The following is an 18,988-nucleotide window of genomic DNA, read 5'->3' as shown; positions in this document are numbered from 1 at the left end:
AGATAAGTTCATCATCCACTATTACAAAACATTCAAAGAAACAACCCACCACGAGTAAGAATTAGCAGATAGGACAAGCAACAGAAGTTAGACACCCACTTTGGATAATAAAACCATCAGATAGAGGCTGTAAAATCAGTATATTTAAGATAATTAAAGACAAAAGAAGTACTTGAAAACAAAAGATAGGGACATGACAGTGTCAAAAGGACCAAGCAAGTTTGTAAAAAACAAACAATACTTCTAGAAATGAGAAAATAATAATAATAAAAAAAAAGTCACTAAAATAAATAGACTAGACGCAGGTGAAGAAAAAATTAATGAATTAAAGAATTAATTACTGAGAAATCACCCAGAAAACAGTACAGGAGGGTCGAGAGTTAGAAAATTTGAAAAAAGGTAAAGCTTAGACTAACAGCAGACTTTGAGAATAAAAGAAACCAGAAGTCAGTGGAAGGATCTCTTCAAAGTATTGAGGGAAAGTATCAAACCAGAAGGCTGTAACAAGTCAGGCAGTCAGTCAGTGAAGAATGATTGAGAAATAAAGGTATTCTTGGAATACAGCTGCAAAAATGTACCATCATTTAACAGAAAACAAACCCAGTTGTTGTGGAGTCAGCTCTGCCTCATGAAGACCCCGTGTGTGTCAGGTAGAACTCTGCCCCGTAGGGTTTTCAGTAGCTACTTTTTCGGAAGTACAGCACCAGGCCTTTCTTCTGAGACACCTCTGGGTGGACGCAAACCTCCAGCTTCTCAGTTAGCGGCCAAGTGCATTAACCATTTGCACCATCCAGGAACTCATTACCATGAACAGTCCTCACTGAAAGAGCTGTTAGAAGGAAGCTGAGCCAGAAAAAAGGATTTCAAGAAAGATAGCTGTGCAGAGACCTTATTAAACAAGAGAAAACTTCATCAAGAATTCACTGTATATAACATTAATTAGTAGGTGGGGGTTATCTATAAAGGTGAAACCAACATACTCGCTAAAAGTAATGTGTATGATAGGAAGGAGTGATCAGAATTAAATTTTATGGGTAAAGATAGAGATAATGAATAACTAGACTTTAAGTCAAGTATGCTTGCTAAATATGTAAAAGGAACATATAACTTTATATACAAAATCAAGCAATCAAATAGAAGGTAGGAGAAGAAAAAACACAACATAAATTGAAATATATAACAGTCAACATAAATGGATTTTCCAATTCATAGAAACTAACATTATAGTTTAAAAATTTATATGTTGTTTTGGACTAAACCAAAAGCGAAGAAGTTTCCAGAATAAACTGAACGCTTCAAAGGCCAGCATACCAGGGGCACAGGTTCGGGGACCATGGTTTCAGGGGACATCTAAGTCAATTGGCATAATAAAATCTATTAAGAAAACATTCTGCATCCCACCTTGGAGAGAGGCGTCTGGGGTCTTAAACACTAGCAAGTGGCCATCTAAGATGCATCAATTGGTCGCAACCCACCTGGATCAAAGGAAAATGAAGAACACCAAGGACACAAGGTAGTTATGAGCCCAAGAGACAGAAAGGGGCATATAAAGCAGAGACTACATCAGCCTGAGACCAGAAGAGCTAGATGGTGCTTGGCTATAACCGATGACTCCCCTGACAGGGAACACAACAGAGAACCCCGGGGGAAGCAGGAGAGCAGTGGGATGCAGACCCCAAATTCTCATAAAAAGACCAGACTTAATGGTCTGACTGAGACTAGAAGGACCCCGGTGGTCACGGCCCCCAGACCTTCTGTTGGCCCAGGACAGGAACCATTCCCGAAGCCAACTCTTCAGACAGGGATTGGACTGGACAATGGGCTGGAGAGGGATGCTGGTGAGGAGTGAGCTTCTTAGATCGGGTGGACACTTGAGACTGTGTTGGCTTCTCCTCCCTGGAGGGGAGATGAGAGGGTAGGGGGGTTAGAAGCTGGCAGAATGGACACGAAAAGAGAGTGTGGAGGAAGAGAGTGGGCTGTCTCATTGGGGGGAGAGTAATTGGGAGTATGTAGCAAGGTGTATATAAGTTTTTGTGTGAGAGACTGACTTGATTTGTAAACTTTGACTTAAGCCAAAATAAAAAAAAAAATTCACATAAAAAAAATTTATATGTTGTTTAAAAGAAACACCTAAAAAATAAGGATGTGGAAAGATTGAAAATAAAGGTAGAAGAAGAAGCAACAGATGTAATTATATTGGTATCAGAAGAGTCTTAAAGGCAAAAAGCAGTATTAAAAGTAGTCATTGCATAAAGATAAAAGAAAAAAATACATCAGGAATATATAAAAATTCTAAACTTTATTTCCTAAAAATGTAGTCTCAAGTTTGACAGAATTAAATAGAATAAAAAATTGACCAATCCACGATCTAGGCGAATTTAATACATCTTTCTCAGTATTTAATAAATTGGATAGATGAAACTTAAGATTTGAACAAGCTTGACCTAATAGAGACTACAACTCATTAAGTTATACATCTATAGCAAAAACTGACCACAAAAGTACTTCTAAAAATTTAAAACACATATTTCTAAATAACTCTTAGATCAAAGAGGAAATCGTAAAAAAAATTAGAAAACAGAACTAGTTGAAAATGAGAATACTACATTTTCAAACATTTGGATCTAGCTCAATAGAACACAGAAGGAAATTTACAGCATTAAGTTGTTTATATGCTTTAAAAGACTAAAATCTAAAAATAAGCTAAGAGGCCAGCACTCAAAGTTAGAACAGAGTAAACTGAAAATAGTTGAAATAAGATTTTAAAAAACCCATTGCCGTCGAGTTGATTTCTAGATTAGAGAGCAATAAAATAGAAAACAAATAAGAGGATCAATAAGACTTTTCTGTTTGTTTTTTTTTTTGGGGGGGGGGTTGTTTTTATTGTTTTATGTTTCTAAGACTAGGCAAACTTCCGGCAAGATTAATTTGGGGGGAAAAAAATTAGACTCCTGCCAATTCAGTGAGAAAAAGTCAACTCAGTAGACCAGGACGAAGGAAGAGAGAATTTCAGAAGCAGCAACCTTTGTAAACCTATGAAAAGATGCTCAGCCGCACTAGTCATGAGAATTGCAGATAAAAACCACAACAGGATGCGTCTTCATACCGAAGAGATTCAGTAATTGAAAAATGCCAAGATTGTGTAAGAATTGTGGAATTTACCAGTGCTGCTGGTGGGAGTCTTAAGCTGGTAGAGTCACTTCGGAAAACAATTTGGCACATCTGAAAATGGAAGATGTGCATACTGTAAGACCTAGCAATTCCACCGCGCATTACACGGATCCAAAACAGTGTTCGTAAAACTTCAGGTTGAGAGTCATTGGTGGTTTGTGAAGTCACATTAATGCTTTTCAACAGCATTTTTTTTTTTTTTCATGAAATAGAAAATATACTTTTGTGAAACGTTTGTTTCATTTATGTATATGATACACATTCCTGCATATACATATGTGTGTGTGTTGGGTTACAACATAAAATGAATTTCTTATTGTGAGCTATAGTGAGTGTGCGAAGGCCACAGTGCCTAAGAAACTGTAGCTCATCTGCCCGAGGAGACAGGTACGAGAGTGTGTGTTTAGCATTATAATAGCAAAAAAGTAGAACAGTTTAAATTTTCATCATCAGGAGAGTGCCTATGTTCCCAAACTGGAATACTGGATGACAGCATTAGAAAACGAAGGGATGAGAACTAGCACATAGGCATAGCTCAGAAAAATTAAGTTGCAAGCAGGATTCCATTAATAGAAAATTTGAAACGATGTTACATGTTTTCAGTTCTTACAAAAAGGAGGGGACATAAGTACCAAAGTCTGGATAGTGGCTCCCTGTGGGGACAGAGAGAGGAGAATTAGATGAAGAAGAGGGATACATCGCTCTCATTCTATTTGTGGTGTTTTTTTTTAAAAATCACAAGCAGACATGGCAAAAGTCTGGCATACGTGTTCACCCATGCTCATCCCATTAGCCTTGATGGCTTAAATATATAATTTTCAAACTAGTGAACGGCTCCAGATCATTTGTGGATGGTAGTTGGGCCTAGCTGGGGCATGATGGTGAGCCTTCAGTTTTGTCTGGTGAGACACGTAGAAGGGAAGGTGGTGGGAGCCACAGGATACCTCACAGCCCCCCCATCACAGAGCACGTTCCTGAATGAAATACAGAAGTGTCGTAAGGTTTGATGCTTCATGCTTCTCTAGAGCGCCTGTTTGTCTAGTTTTAGTCAAAAGATGTCTTTTCTGATCTGATCTGATCCTTGGATTTTATTTGCCTGACTATCAGAATTTTATTTCTAAAAACAAATTCAAGAAAGGTGTCATTAAAAACCAACCTTGCAGTCATGGTCACAATCTAAAATAAGAGCTAGAAGTTACAAACTCTTGAAATCTCATTATGGCCTGTTTATTAAAATCCATGGGTGTGGACATGATGTAAAAATGTCATGTTTGCTGGCTCTGAGCAGCAGCATATTCACACATTATAGTGTATAATGTATATTACTTAAAAAAAACCAAACCTGGTGCCATCAAGTTGGTTCCAACTCATAGCAACCCTACAGGACAGAATAGAATTGCCCCATACAATTTGCAAGGAGCGGCTGGTGAATTCAAGCAGCGAACCTTTTGGTTAGCAGCAAACTCTTAACCGCTGCACCACCAGGGCTCTGTATACTATATACCAAAAACCAAACCAAACCCACTGCCGTCACATCAACTCCAACTCATGTGACCCCATAGGACAGAGTAGAACTGCCCCATCGATGGGCTTTCCAAGGAGCGCCTGGTGGATTTGAACTGCCGACCTTTTGGTTGGCAGCCCAACTCTTAACCACTTACACCACCAGGGTTTCTGTGTAATACATATTAAATAGTAGATAATATTGTATAATATCAAACTTAAGCAGACTAGGAATAAAGGCCTAGTGATCCACTTCCAAAACTCAACCAGTAAAAACCCTGTGAATCACAGTGGTCCAATAGCAACCAATTGTGGAAGTGGTGCAGAACCAGGCAGCGTTGTGTTCTGTGGTGCGTGGGGTCTCCATGAGCCAGGGGCCGACTCGACGACAGCAGCCACCACCTTTGAGAGTTTTGAGTCATCTACCTCCTTAAAAATCTGAGTTCCTATGTAATCCAACTGTAACTAAAATGTGGGTAACATTAGAATCTTTTATTGCTACCATTTTATGAGTATTTATTACTTCACTATTTGTCCTGTAATATTTTTTTTACCCAGGGAATACATGCCAACTTTGGAGGAGTTTTTTGAAGAAGCCATTGAACAGGCAGATCCTGAAAATATGGTTGAAAATGAATATAAGTAAGTAATGTTTCTCATGAGCTGGCCTTAATTTTCTCCAGTATTTTTTCTTAGGAGTTGTAAGCTAGAAAGCTTATTAGTGGAGCCAGTGTTAGAATAATGCTTTTCTTAGGTGAGTTTATGTACCAAGTTCACATTACTGTATACTGATTTCAAGGATACAATGCCCGTGAACTTACAAACATGACTTAGTATCACCCTTGTTTAAAAAAAAAAACCCTCCCATGACCCCACATCTCTCTCCCTCTACCACCTCTTTTCTCTGCTTCCCTTCAAAGCAGAGTGTCTCCCAACAGTGTTTTATAATTACTGCCTGCCTTTCCTCACCTGGCTTTCTGTCCTCATTCCACTCCAGCTGGACCGTTTTCCCCATCACTCCACTGAGATAGCTCTTATCAACCGAAACCAAACCCAGTGCCGTCGAGTCAAATCCGACTCATAGCGACCCTATAGGACAGGGTAGAACTGCCCTGTAGAGATTCCAGGGAGCTCCTGGCGGATTCGAACTACCCACACTTTGGTTGGCAGCCGTTTAGCACTTAACCACTACGCCACCAGGGTTTCCAGCTGTTACCAAGGTCACAGAAAACCTCTTTGACCTCTCAGCAGATTTGCCACTTGACCACTCCTTGGGTAGTTTTCTTCTGTTGACATCCATGAAACTACGCTCTCCTTCTGCCCACTCCATCTCAGTCTCCACTGCTGGCTGCTCATCCTTTGCTTATTTTCTGTGTCTTCTCTGCCCCCTAACTAGCCTCCCTGTGTGACTAGTTACTTTCCCCTCTCAACTAGTCTAACTGTGGTCAGTTCTCCAGTCAGCAGATGAATTCACAGGTCAGATCATGTAATTCTCCACTTAAACTCTTCTGATGACTGCCTATTAAGGTCAGAATGAAATGCACACGCCGTATCATGGCCTAGAGACTTCCTAGATCTGGCTCATGCCCACCTCTCCAGCCACATCTCATCTCTCCTTGTCTCTCTGCTCCAGCCCCACTGGCCATCTTTCTATTCAGCTCAGCACCTTTGTGCTTGCTGTTCTTGCTCAGTACACCTTTTCCTGAGATCTTCCCAAGGCTTCTCTCCCTTCAGATCTTGTGCAGATACTGCCCCAGAGCAGCTTTCCCTAGCCTCCTTATCCTAGAAGCCCCTCTCCCCTTCCCCAGTCATTCTCTAATGCATTCCTGCTTGCTTGCTTGCTTTCCTAACACTTAACCACTAGCTCAGGTTCTCATTTCTCATCCTGTCATTGGAGTTGTCCTGCACCTGCATTCGTCAGTGATGCCTGCTGGCACGTACCACACTTAGTGTCAGGTACTAAGCACCTACCTCATGCCTGTAAAGTGAAAACTGTTCTATTTACAGTTGAGACTGAGGCACAGAGGGAGGTTAAACAGTTTGCTGAGGATCTCACAGCTAGTAAATGGCAGAGCCAGGAAAACCAGTCTGGCCCAGAGGCTGTGGTCTTAGCTGCAGTGCTGTGCTTCCTCAGTGTTAAGGATGCCCATAAGCTGTGTGTATCCACAGCTCCTGATGCCTGGCTCAGGGTGTGCTAAGGGAATGAATTTTGATTTATCATTGTTACGTAAGAGTAGGTGGATTCGACCTTAAAGTGATAGTTCAAATTTGAATGGTATGGATCTGTGGGGAATAATAAATTTTATATGTATGATTTGATGGGGAATTTTGAAAATGCTTGGAAGATTCAGTGTTTAAGCAGAAACGTGTCAGAGAGGAAGACTGTTGAAGCGCACAGCTTTAGAACATGGCATTAACTTTATCAGCACGGTCTTTGGGGAGCAGGGAGAAGGCAGCAGCAAGTGATTGGCCAGGTTCATAAATGTCATATATTTGTGCTTTGGATTCTTCAGCTTTGCCTGTCTTGGAGTAGCACCTTTAGAATCTCTGAGATTATTTCTCACTGTGCACCACCCATCATTGCTCTGCTCCATTAGGGGATATCATGGATTCTGTTCTTGATACCACTGGTCCCAGAGGTGGCTTCTCAATATTCCCCTTGTAGTATTTTGAACCATTTTTTATTTAGAGGTTGGTATTTAAGTGAAAGTATAGGTGTTACACAAATAGAAGTTAAATTAGCATGATCAAAACTCAGTGTTGAGCTTATAAGATAGTCTGAAACTTGTGTGTACAGGTGTTGTTGCCAGTATGGCTGTCAACTCACTGAACACCATGTGCCTGCTAGATTGCTGATCCCTGTTCTACACATGTAGTTTCTAGTCAGTACTGGACACACTAATTGACCTTTAAAATTTAAGTAAAATGTATGTAAAAATTCTAAGTGTGTTTGCTGCATATGAACCTACCTCTGCTAGCTTCCATTATTATTTATGAATTTCTTTGGTTTCTGTTATTTATAAATATTTATAAATGAGCTGCATACTGAGGAGTTCTTTAGGAATAGGATCAAAATTAAAGAATGGTACACCATCAGCTACTTACCTTAGAGTATGGAATTTCAAGTGGCAGAATTGTACTAACCAGAAGGTAACATTTCCTACAGGGTTGTGAACAATTCTAATTATGGCTGGAGAGCCCTGAGACTGTTAGCACGGAGAAGCCCTCACTTCTTCCAGCCAACCAACCAGCAGTTTAAAAGTCTGCCAGAGTATCTTGAAAATATGGTAATAAAGCTAGCCAAGGAATTACCAGTAAGTATTTTTTTTAATACAGATCAGTTTTTTTATGTCCATTAGTTGGTATCTGTCTTCTTTAAAATTGTCATCATTATTTGAGCAAAGACCTGAATTTAGACTTTAGTGATCTCCAAACCCCCATGTTTTAGAATTAGGAAGAAAATGCATTTGGGTATACACCTACAGGGAGTACATGAAGAAGTATTAATTTTATGTGACATGGCATTTAACTCAAGTCCACAATACTTTAGATACACTGTTGTCCATCTGTAAGCTCAGACATGAATTCTTCCTGTCTTCCAGTATATTATATTATCTTTTATCAAAGATGGGGGGAAGCTTGGCCCATCTCTCTACCATCTGTTCTCCAAGGAAGGCTATCAGAAGACCTAATAACCGTACTGTGTACTGAAACTCTAGTAAAATTACTCAAAAAAATGTTAAGGACAGTTGCTCCCCGAGTCTTCCCTAGACAGTTGTTACTTTACACGCACTATTTGCAGACCATCTTACTACACTTTTTACTGCCTGCCTTCTTCCCAGGTTGGGAGCAGGGGGAATTCTTTCTAGCCCTCAGCAGTTCCCCTCTGGCACTTGTTCTCCAGCCTGACCATATCCATATTTAACACCCTCGGAGTAAGGTTGTGGGTCCTGTACCCTGAATTTCCCAACCGCTATATCTAAACAAAAAAAAAATCCCCACTTATTTTCAAAGTTGGCATTCTTACATTCTTTCTCATCCATAGCCTCCTTCTGAAGAAATAAAAACAGGTGAGGATGAGGATGAGGAAGATAATGATGCTTTACTGAAGGAAAATGAAAGTAAGAATTTAATTTTCTTGCCCGGTTTAAAAAATTGGAAGATTGGGATTCTTTGTTGAGAGATACGTTATTTAATCTAATCTACTTTTCAATTTCTGACTTATTTTTTAAATGAAGTATTAAAAACATTGCTTGATAGTACTTGAGAAATATTACATTTTATGCAATAAAACTGGAAAACAATGATTATTTTAAAAAAGGAAGGAACCTGCACTTGAAGGTGACCTATACCTCTGTTGATTATTGGGGATGGGGGAGCTATAGGGGGAGCATCTGGTTTCAGGGGGGAAAAAAGCCTTCTATAATAGAGGTAACAGCCTTAGCTTTGATTACTGGTCTAAGGATCAGGATTTGTAAGCATGGTATCCAACCCATGGAGAATATAAAAAAACTTATTTGGGGAATTTTAAAATAAAGCTTACTATAGGTATTAAGCGCTCAGCCGCTAACCAAAAGGCCTGTGGTTTGAACTACCAGACACTCCATGGGGCAAAGATGTGCCACCCTGCTTCCTTCAAGATTACAGCCATAGAAATGCCATGGGGCAGTTCTACTCTGTCCTATAGGGTCGCTATGAGTCAAAATTGACTTGAAAGCAACAGGATTTTGGTAAAGGTGGTTAATCTCTTTCAGTGGCCCCATCTCGTTCCTGTTTTGTATATTTTGAGTTGTGCCTGTCATTGTATTCTGCATATAGTTAACATTCCCCGTGTTTTATAGGTCCTGACGTTCGGCGAGACAAACCTGTAACAGGGGAACAAATAGAGGTATTTGCCAACAAGCTGGGTGAACAATGGAAGGTTCTGGCACCCTACTTGGAAATGAAAGACTCTGAAATAAGGCAGATCGAAGGTGACAGTGAAGACATGAAGATGAGAGCTAAGCAGCTCCTGGTTGCCTGGCAAGATCAAGAGGGAATACATGCAACGCCTGAGAATCTGATTAATGCGTTGAATAAGTCTGGATTAAATGATCTTGCAGAAAGTCTGACTAATGACAATGAGACAAATAGTTAGCTTATTCTTTGTTTTTTTATTAAAACTGTGATAAGATTTTGTTACCAAGCAGCATTTGATAAGAGGTCCCCTGGTTTTGGTAAACAATAAACATTTTTATAACAGTTGTTGTACAGTTGTCTGGTGCTCCAAGAACAACAGAACACACATTGGCTCTTGATGACTGACCCAGGGTTTGGGGGGAAGGTTGAGAAAATGGCCAAACCTAAGCGACCTCAAGGTCACCAAATATATTTTTGTTCAACAAATTAAGTCTCCATAAGCAGTATTTAGGGGAATGTTGTTTCCTAAGATACACTGTGCCAAATTAGTTTGTGTGCTATTAAGTTACAAAATTTAATTAACTATTCTGAAATCCCAGAATAAGACTTTCTAAAACCTTACAACTGCTCTAGTCTCATTTTATGCTTTAAAGCAGAGGATCAGCCAGCCCTGGTCTGCTCACCACCAGTTTTCATAGTTTTAATGGCATGCAGCCATGCTCATTCATTTAAGTATCATCCGTGGCTGCTTTCACACTACCATGGCAGAGTTGAGAGTTGCAACAGAGACCATATAGCCTGCAAAGCCTAAAATACTATGTAGTCCTTTACAGAAAACCCCCAACTTCAGAAGAACTGGGGTGAAGTCTAAAACCTAGGTTTTTCAGCCTTACAAGAATTATTTAAGCTCTCGAGTCTTTAAAATAGGGATGCTTACGTCAGAGATTGCTCCGAAGTTCATGTGAGCCATGGGAAAGCGCCCTACCTATAAACAGCAAAGCACCACATAGTAACTGGCTGCAGATGGTACCCTCCGCTTTCCTGTTCCCACATCAGCCTTACTGCTAGGGCTCTAGATTAGGTCATCTTTATTTGTTTAGAATCCTGAAGAGGGGCCCCTGAGCGCATGTTACTAAATGCTCCTGCTTGGGTTTAACTAGCTGGTTAAGCAGTGACAGCAGCTGCACTAGGGGAACGGCCCCAGTGTTAGTGGCGCAGCATATAAGGCACATTCAGCAATCAAGACCTTTTCTCACCATTCTCCCTTCTCAAAGACCTTACACGCAAGGCCGAATGCTAAAACAGCCTTCCTAGTTGAAAACAACACTGATTTAAGTACAATTTCTACTTTAAAGATCTCTTTGGAATAATGCTTTTTGGGTCAAGTAAAATGAAATCAAGTTTTTTACAATGATGACCATTAAGGAATGACAGTTGTAAAATTCTAAGTCCACACAGAGTTTATATACTCTGCTCTAAACCTGCCTCACCTGATCTAGCAGCCACAGCACCCTACAAACCAGAAGACCTGAAATCTAATTGCCAAATTCATGTCTTCATAATTGTTTGAGCCAAATGAGAAAGTGAATAAAAAAGTTAAAGGCCTCATACAAAACAGTAATTACAGTTCTTAGGGTCTCATCCTCCCCAGTCTGTTCTGCGTTCCTCTCCCAAAGTAAAAGGAGTGCTGACTGCCAGTAGTAAAAGTTGAGGTGAAAGAAGCTAGTCACAAGTAAGCTTCCTGAAGTTCTTATTTTATCCCCTAGTGTTTGCTCAGATGATTTCACACTGCTCAAACTTGTGAAGAAATGGCCATTATTCTTTAGGAATCAAATAGTTATCAATGTTACGCTCTACAGGGCATTAAGGCAACATAAACAAAGATAGGAGATTTCATGATAATTCCCAAAATTTTACTATGACGTTAAGAAAATTACAATACTCATTCTGTTGTTTCCCTAGCAGTCAATCAAGGCTGAAGAATGACTAATGAGAATGTATTAAAATGTAAGAAAACCACCATATTAAAATACCTGGTACTTTTGGTATTTCCTACTACCGCTTTAAAATCATTGATCTGAGATTAAATTTTGAGATGGAATTAAGAGTTTGGGGTTTAACGGGAGAGTAAAAACAACAACGGAGCCAAGGACCCAATATGACTGATAATAGTATCACTCCATTCAGTATCCAAAGAGCTCCGTTACCTTGACAACTTAGTGTTTCTTTCTAAACGGAATATATTACAAGCAGGCAAAGATGACCAAAACCAAAAAAGCCAAACCCGTTGCCATCAAGTCAATTCCAACTCATGGTGACCTACAGGACAGAGCAGAACTGCACCATCGGGTTTCCAAGGAGTGCCCGGTGGATTCAAACTGCCAACCTTTTGGTTAGCAGCTGTAGCTCTTAACCACTATGCCACCAGGGTTTCTAAGAAGATGACAAACATGTTTAAAATGGATGCTTAACAGCAGGGTAAAACTAACCATCTGCAGAAACTGGATACTATTAAACATATCTGAAACTTTTCAGTCAGGCTTCAACTCTCAGTAGACAAAAGACTTGAGGTCAAAAGCTGTTATTCCCTCTTTTTTTTTTTTTATTAAAGATCTTCATTTTCTAAAAATAAGCAACCAGAGCTTGTCAACTTTTTTTAAGGTTGATTACTACAAAACCATTGAAAAGTTAAATGTACAAACCATAGTACATCAGAGAGACACAATAATAAATGTATAATCAAATTACTATTATTGATCACAATTTATTTTAAAGTCATGAAAAGCCAGCAACAGAACAGGACTGAGTCACCAGTTGGGCTGGACAAATACTTGATTGTACCCATGTTCCCATGGGATGTGAACAGCAGCACTGAGTTACACAATGAGAGAACACTTTTCCTTTCCACCTTCCTGGCAAAATTTTTGTTAGATAAGGCAGGTACCAAATGGTGATTTGAACCATGCAAGAACAACAAGTAATAGAGTTACAGGTTTGCAATAAACATCTGACAGCTGAATCTTAAGCTGTGAAAGGCAGGGAGAAGGTTGAAAGGCATTTCACCTCAGAATTTTTTTAAATTATGCAAGAAATAAGTTTTTTTTTAATGTCTTCCTGCTACCTTACACAGGGCAGCACAGTCCAAAGATATTTTCTCTTCTCTGTAATTTTTTACATTGGTACAGAGTGGTTTGCAAGTCTTCTGCCACCCTCTTTTACTCCACGTGAGGGGAAACACATAAAACCACCTAATTATCTTCCTCTAAAGCTCTGGATTATAGAAATGATCAACGAATAACATTTATTTCACACCTAAGCATAAATAGCTAAAATGAAGATTACTATTCACTTTCCTCTTCCATTATTTCAACTCTGCGAGGCCCGTAGAGTAGAACATACGCTATATGCCAGTCTCCACCACCAGAAAGCCGCAAGATATCTTCTGGTGTAACGATGCTGACTTTATCATCATCAAACTTAATCCATTCATCTAAATAGCAAGAGGAGAGAAAATAAAATTATACAAGATTTGTTCAGAAGACCACTGCAAAAAGTTACTGAGCAATTTTATGCATAGTATTCCATCTGCTATAGCAGTAATTCTCTAAATGTGGCCCAGGTACCCCCAGAGTGGGTCCCCAGACTATCAGGCATTCCATGAAGTTAATATTGAAGCATTGTCTTTTCCACCCTCATTCTCTAGAGTGTACTTTAGAATTTTCCAAAGGCTATGTGATGTGTTGATAATGCAGCAGATTGAATGCAGCAGATATAAAAATCCAACTGTCTTCTATTAAGTCAGACAAGAGCAAAGATTTATAAAAATATAAAACAGTATCATTTCTAATTTTTTAAATATTCTCATTTAAAGAGTTTTCACATTAATAGTGAAGTTCATTACTGTCATCTTTTAATAAACTTAAAATTTTTCAGTTAAATTTCTAATATGGTAAATATTAAGAAATGTAATCCTCATAAACAATTATTGACGTCTTCCATAACTAAGCCTGTAAAGGGGTTCTGAGATTAAAAATTTTGAAAACCACCAGGCGCAGCAGGTATTTTTTTTTATATACAATTTATAATAAACTGTAAAATTTTTAACAGTTGAAAACAATAATACAATCTTTACCTTGTTTCCTCTTCACCCATGATACATAATGACCTGAAGAACTAGACCTTCCCTGATGAGTCAGCACTGCTTGTAAGTCATAGTATCCACAGTTATTGGAACCAATATCTAAAGAAAACAAGTAAATCCATTAATAATAATAAAATGTATAGAGATGCTTTCCCAAGCTAGAATAACTCTGAAGTTCAGACTAGAGAAGTATTACCCTATTATTAGGATCCAGTAAGAAAGTACTATCCAACCAAAGGTAAAGCTTTGTTTGAGGAGTTTTGGGAAGTATGTGATCACTCGTAGGACTGTATGCTAAAAAGGGTGAACTTCTCCATATGTCATATTGAGTGAAGTTTTACCTCAATAAACCTGACTTAAAAAATATACATATATGACTGAACATGTATGTGGTGAGACAGTAGTTTTACTATTAATAAAAAAAAATTCAAAGAAAAATTTTACTTACCATCAGCAAAAGAAAAGGGTTCATATTTAACTTCCTTCTGGGGACTACTTTTTTTGTCACTCTGAGGGAAAAAAAAGTAATTTTAAATCATGACAGTGAACATAAATTTTTATTCTCAGTGAATATTAAATTCCATAAACACTGTCTACAGCACAATGACTAAGTAAAAACAAAGACAAAATATAATCTGCCTTATAAATTCCTAAAATGATGTAACTACAGTTCATATAATTGTAAACCTACTTTATACAATCTGTACAATGACAGACTCTCTGGGTATATGACCAACTTTACAGCACTAACTCTGGAACATAATTGTGAACACAGCAGTACAGTTAACAATGCTCTAGAGTAGTAACGGAAAATCCAACTCTGTAATTTTACTACAACACTATGAAACTACATAGGTGGAAGAAAAAAAAAACCTGCCTCAAAAACACAAGAGAGAAGTCAAATTAATGCAATTGATATTAAATCTACATAAGATATGGCCACCCGCCACTTCAGCCCAGAATGAACTATTTATTCAGCAAATATTTACCTACTTTAAAAGGTTTACCACTTTAGACAGGGATCTTTTAGTGGCAACTCCCTGCCTCAGCCCATTTCAGTTCTGCATACAAGATAATTAACTTATCTAGGGATACGGGCACAAAGTTCTTGAAAACTGTGATGGTAATGAAGACACCACCAGCAATTCAAAGATAGCTGGAGTGGCAAAAAGTCAAAGGATCATACAACAAAAAATGGCAATTAGGTCCACCACTTCTTTTTATTTATTTATTTAGAGGCAAAAAGAGCGTCTCTGGTGGTGCAAATGGTTAGGTGCTCAACTACTAGGCAAAAGGTTGGCAGTTCAAACCTAGCCCATGGCACCTCAGAAGGCAGGCCTACGATCTGCTTCTGAAAGGCCACAGCCTTGAGAACTGTATGGAGCAGTTCACTCTGCACAAATGAAGTTGCCATGAGTTAAAATGGTCTTGACAGCAACTAAATATATATATCTAATATAATACCTAGAACAAGCACTGAAAAGGCCACATAAAGAGATCCATTCAAAAACACAGATAAATCAAAATGGAAATATGTTCCATTTGTTCAAGTAACAAAATGTTCAAGTAACCCACAGGAAGGCAAAAAAGAAAAATGAAAAACAGAACAAACAGAAAGCAAAAAATAAAAGTTGCAGACTTAAGCCCTAATATATCAATAATTACATTAAATGTAAATGGTCTAACTACACCAATTAGAAGACAGAGTGACAGAACAGATTAAAAAACCTGACCCAACTATTTGCTGCCTATAAGATACCCAATAGCCTATAAGATACTCTCTTCAAATACAATATAAGCAAATTGAAAAGAATGCAAAAAGATGTATCATTCAAAGATTAATAAAAAGAACGCAACAGTAACTATTAATTATCAGATAGACTTCAAAGCAACGAAAATTACAAGGGATAGAGAAGGACACCACATAATGATAAAAGGGCCCATTCATCAAGAAGACATAGCAATCCTAAATGTGTATGCAACAAACAACAGAGATATGAAATTTAAAAAAAAAATGAAACAAAAACTAGTAAAACTGAAAGAACAGACAAATCCACAATCATAACTGGAGACTTCACCATGCCTCTGTCAACTGAAAAAACAAGTAGAAAAAACTAATGAAAAATTCAACCAACAGGAGCTAATCAACACTTACAGAACACTCTACCCAACAACAGGTGAATACCCATTCTAAGTGTCCACAGAACATATAAGAAACCCTGGTGGCATAGCGGCTAGGTGCTACCGCTGCGAACCAAAGGCTCGGCAGTTCAAATCCACCAGGCGCTCCTTGGAAACTCTATGGGGTAATTCTACTCTGTCCTGTAGGGTCGCTATGAGTCAGAATCGACTCGACAGCACTGGGTTTATTTTTTACAGAACATACACCAAGACAGACCACATCCTAAGCCATAAAACAAACCAACAATTTAAAGAAATTGAAATCACAGAATATGTTCTCTCATGACAATAGAATCAAACTAGAATCAGCAACAAAAAGACAACAGGAAATATCCAAACACTTGGACACTAAACAACACACTTCTAAATAATCCATGGTCAAAGAGAAAGTCTCAAGAAAATTAAAAAATGCATTCAACTGAATGAAAATCAAAACATATCAAAATTTGCGGGGCACAGTGAAAACACTGCTGAGATAGAAAATAGCCCTAAATACATATATTAAAAAAAAGAAAGGTCCCACCAAATCAATAATGTAAGCTCCCACCTCAAAAACCTAGGGAAAAAAAATCAAAATAAAACCCAAGCAAGCAGAGGAAAGGAACTAACGAACAGTAAGAGCAGAAATCAATTAAATTAAAGCCAGAAAAACAACTGATAAAGTCAGTGAAAGAAAGACTCAGTTCTTTGGAAAAGATCAAATCTCTAGCAAGACTGACAAAGAAAAAAGACACAAATTACCAATATCAGGTTACACAGGTGATATCACTACAGGTCCTGCAGATATCAAAAGGATAGTAAATGAATACCAGGAGTAACTCTACACACATAAATTTAACAACCTAGATGAAATGGAACACTTCCTTGAAAATACAAACCACAACAATTGTGCCAATACGAAACATAATTTGAATAGCTCTATAACTACGGGATCACCATGAGCAGAAATCAACTCAATGGCAACTGGTTCCCTTTTTTTTTTTTTCATAACTACTAAGGAAACTGAATTTCTAATTTAAAAACTCCCCAAAAAAGAAACCTCCAGGCCCAGATGGTTTCACAGATAAAACTATCAAACATTTAAAAAAAAAAAATTAACATCAGTTCTACACAATCTCTTTAAAAAATGAAGAGGAGAAAAAGAAACTACGAGAGCTAACAAGTTCAGAAAAGTGCAGGATACGAAAATATGCAAAAACCACCTATATTTCCATACACTAGCAAGAGCAATCTGGAAAGCAAATTAAGAAAAATTCCATTCACAAAAGCATCAAAAAATATAAAATACCCAGGAATAAATTTAACCAAAGTAGTGTAAGAATTGCTCACTGAAAACTACAAAACCATTGTTGAAAGAAACTGAACAACACCAAAATAAACAGAAAGATATGTCAAGTTCATTAATTAGAAAGCTTAATATTAAGATGGCAATACTTCCCCAAATTGCTCTATAGAGTCAATGAAATCCCTATCAAAATTCCAACTGTTTCCCCGCCCCACCCCACCCCAGAAATGGACAAACTGACACTAAAATTCACATGGAAATGCAGAAGTCTCAGGATAGTCAAAACAATCTTGAGAAAGAACAAAGCTGGAGGAGGGCTCACATTTCGTGATTTCAAACCTTTCTACAAAGCTACAGAACTGCCCCACTGGATTTTCAAAGAGCAGCTGGTGGATCTGAACCGCCGACCTTTTGGTTAGCAGCCTTTAACCACTGCACCACCAGAGCCCCAACAAAGGTCTAGTATCTACACTGGCTTAAGAGTAGACATATAAGCCAATGGAATAAAATTGAGAGCCCGGAAATATACATCTATAGTCAACTGATTTTCAACAAGGGTGCCAAATGAAGAATGAATAGTCTTTTCAAAAAAAATAGTACTGGGACAACTCTGTGGGGCAGTTCTACTCTGTCCTATAGGGTTGCTATGAGTCAGAATTGACTCAACGGCAATGGGTTTGGTTTTCGTTTTGGGACAAGTGGATATCTACACGCAAATGAATGAAACTGGATCTTTACCTCCTACCATGTCTTATTTTTATAATTAACAGAGAATGGATCAAAGACCTACATGTAAGAGCTAAAACTATAAAACTCTTTTTTAAAAAAACACAGGTTTAAATCTTCTTGGCCTTAGACTAGGCAATGATTTCTTGTACGACACCAAAAGTACAAAAAAAAAAAAGAAAGATAAATTGGATTTCCCCCAAATTAAAAACTTTTCCTCTGCAAAAGACTCTGCTAAGAGGATGAAAAGACAAGCTACAGATCAGGAGAAAATATTTGAAAACCACATATCCAACAAAAGGCTAAAACCAAATCAAAACCAAAACCATTGCCATTTGAGTCAATTCCAACTTACAGCAACCCCTACAAGACAGAGCAGAACTGCCCCACTGGATTTTCAAAGAGCAGCTGGTGGATCTGAACCGCCGACCTTTTGGTTAGCAGCCTTTAACCACTGCACCACCAGAGCCCCAACAAAGGTCAAGTATCTAGAATAGAAAAAACTCTCAAAATTCAAGAGTAAAAACAAAGAAACAATGCAATTAGAAAACAGGCAAAATACATAAAGAGACATTTCTGTGAAGGTAAGAGAGATGCCAAACAAGATGGTCAACAGCATTACCCATTGTTGTTGTGACTGCTGCCATCGAGTCATTTCCAGCTCATGACAACCCCATGACTGCAGAGTAGAACTGTTCCACAGGGTTTTCAAGACTGTGACCTTTTAGAAGCAGGTGGTCTGGCCTGTCTTCCATGGTACCTCTGGGTGGACTCGAGCCACCAACTTTTCAGCTAATAGTTGAACTAACCTTTTGTGCCACCCAGGGACTCCTCACTAGCATCAGGAAAATGTAAATTAAAAAAACAATGAACCCATCAGAATGGTTACAAACTTATCAGAATGGCTAAAATTAAAAATAACGCCAACAGCAAATGCTTGCAAGGATGCAGAGAAAGTGAGTAAATCATACAGTACAAAAGAGAATGTAAAATAGTACAATCAATCTGGAAAACAATTTTGCAGTTTCTTAAACTAAACATGCAACTACCAGGCAACCTAGTCACAGCACTCGTGGACACTG

General features: G+C 38.3%; 2 protein-coding genes across 2 annotated transcripts in view; one reads left to right on the top strand and one right to left on the bottom strand.

The window, feature by feature from the left end:
• THOC1 (THO complex subunit 1) overlaps positions 1 to 13,823 on the top strand; it is a 62,190-nt gene extending 48,367 nt beyond the window's left edge. The window contains exons 18-21 of the mRNA XM_003406365.4: positions 5,233 to 5,316; positions 7,841 to 7,988; positions 8,720 to 8,795; positions 9,516 to 13,823. Of these exons, the coding sequence (XP_003406413.1) occupies positions 5,233 to 5,316; positions 7,841 to 7,988; positions 8,720 to 8,795; positions 9,516 to 9,811 (604 nt within the window). The 3' untranslated portion in view covers positions 9,812 to 13,823. The remainder of the gene's footprint in view (positions 1 to 5,232; positions 5,317 to 7,840; positions 7,989 to 8,719; positions 8,796 to 9,515) is intronic.
• The window catches only part of USP14 (ubiquitin specific peptidase 14), a 45,993-nt gene continuing 39,159 nt past the window's right edge, over positions 12,155 to 18,988 (bottom strand). Inside the window, exons 13-15 of the mRNA XM_003406363.4 lie at positions 14,163 to 14,223; positions 13,706 to 13,813; positions 12,155 to 13,063 (exon numbers count right to left, since the gene is read on the bottom strand). Coding sequence (XP_003406411.2) covers positions 12,915 to 13,063; positions 13,706 to 13,813; positions 14,163 to 14,223 — 318 coding nt within the window. The 3' untranslated portion in view covers positions 12,155 to 12,914. The remainder of the gene's footprint in view (positions 13,064 to 13,705; positions 13,814 to 14,162; positions 14,224 to 18,988) is intronic.

The sequence above is a fragment of the Loxodonta africana genome, chromosome 11, assembly GCF_030014295.1.
Source record: "Loxodonta africana isolate mLoxAfr1 chromosome 11, mLoxAfr1.hap2, whole genome shotgun sequence".
NCBI lineage: Eukaryota > Metazoa > Chordata > Mammalia > Proboscidea > Elephantidae > Loxodonta > Loxodonta africana.
The sequence above is the reverse complement of the archived record's forward strand: the minus strand, read 5'-3'. Positions and strand labels throughout refer to the sequence as shown.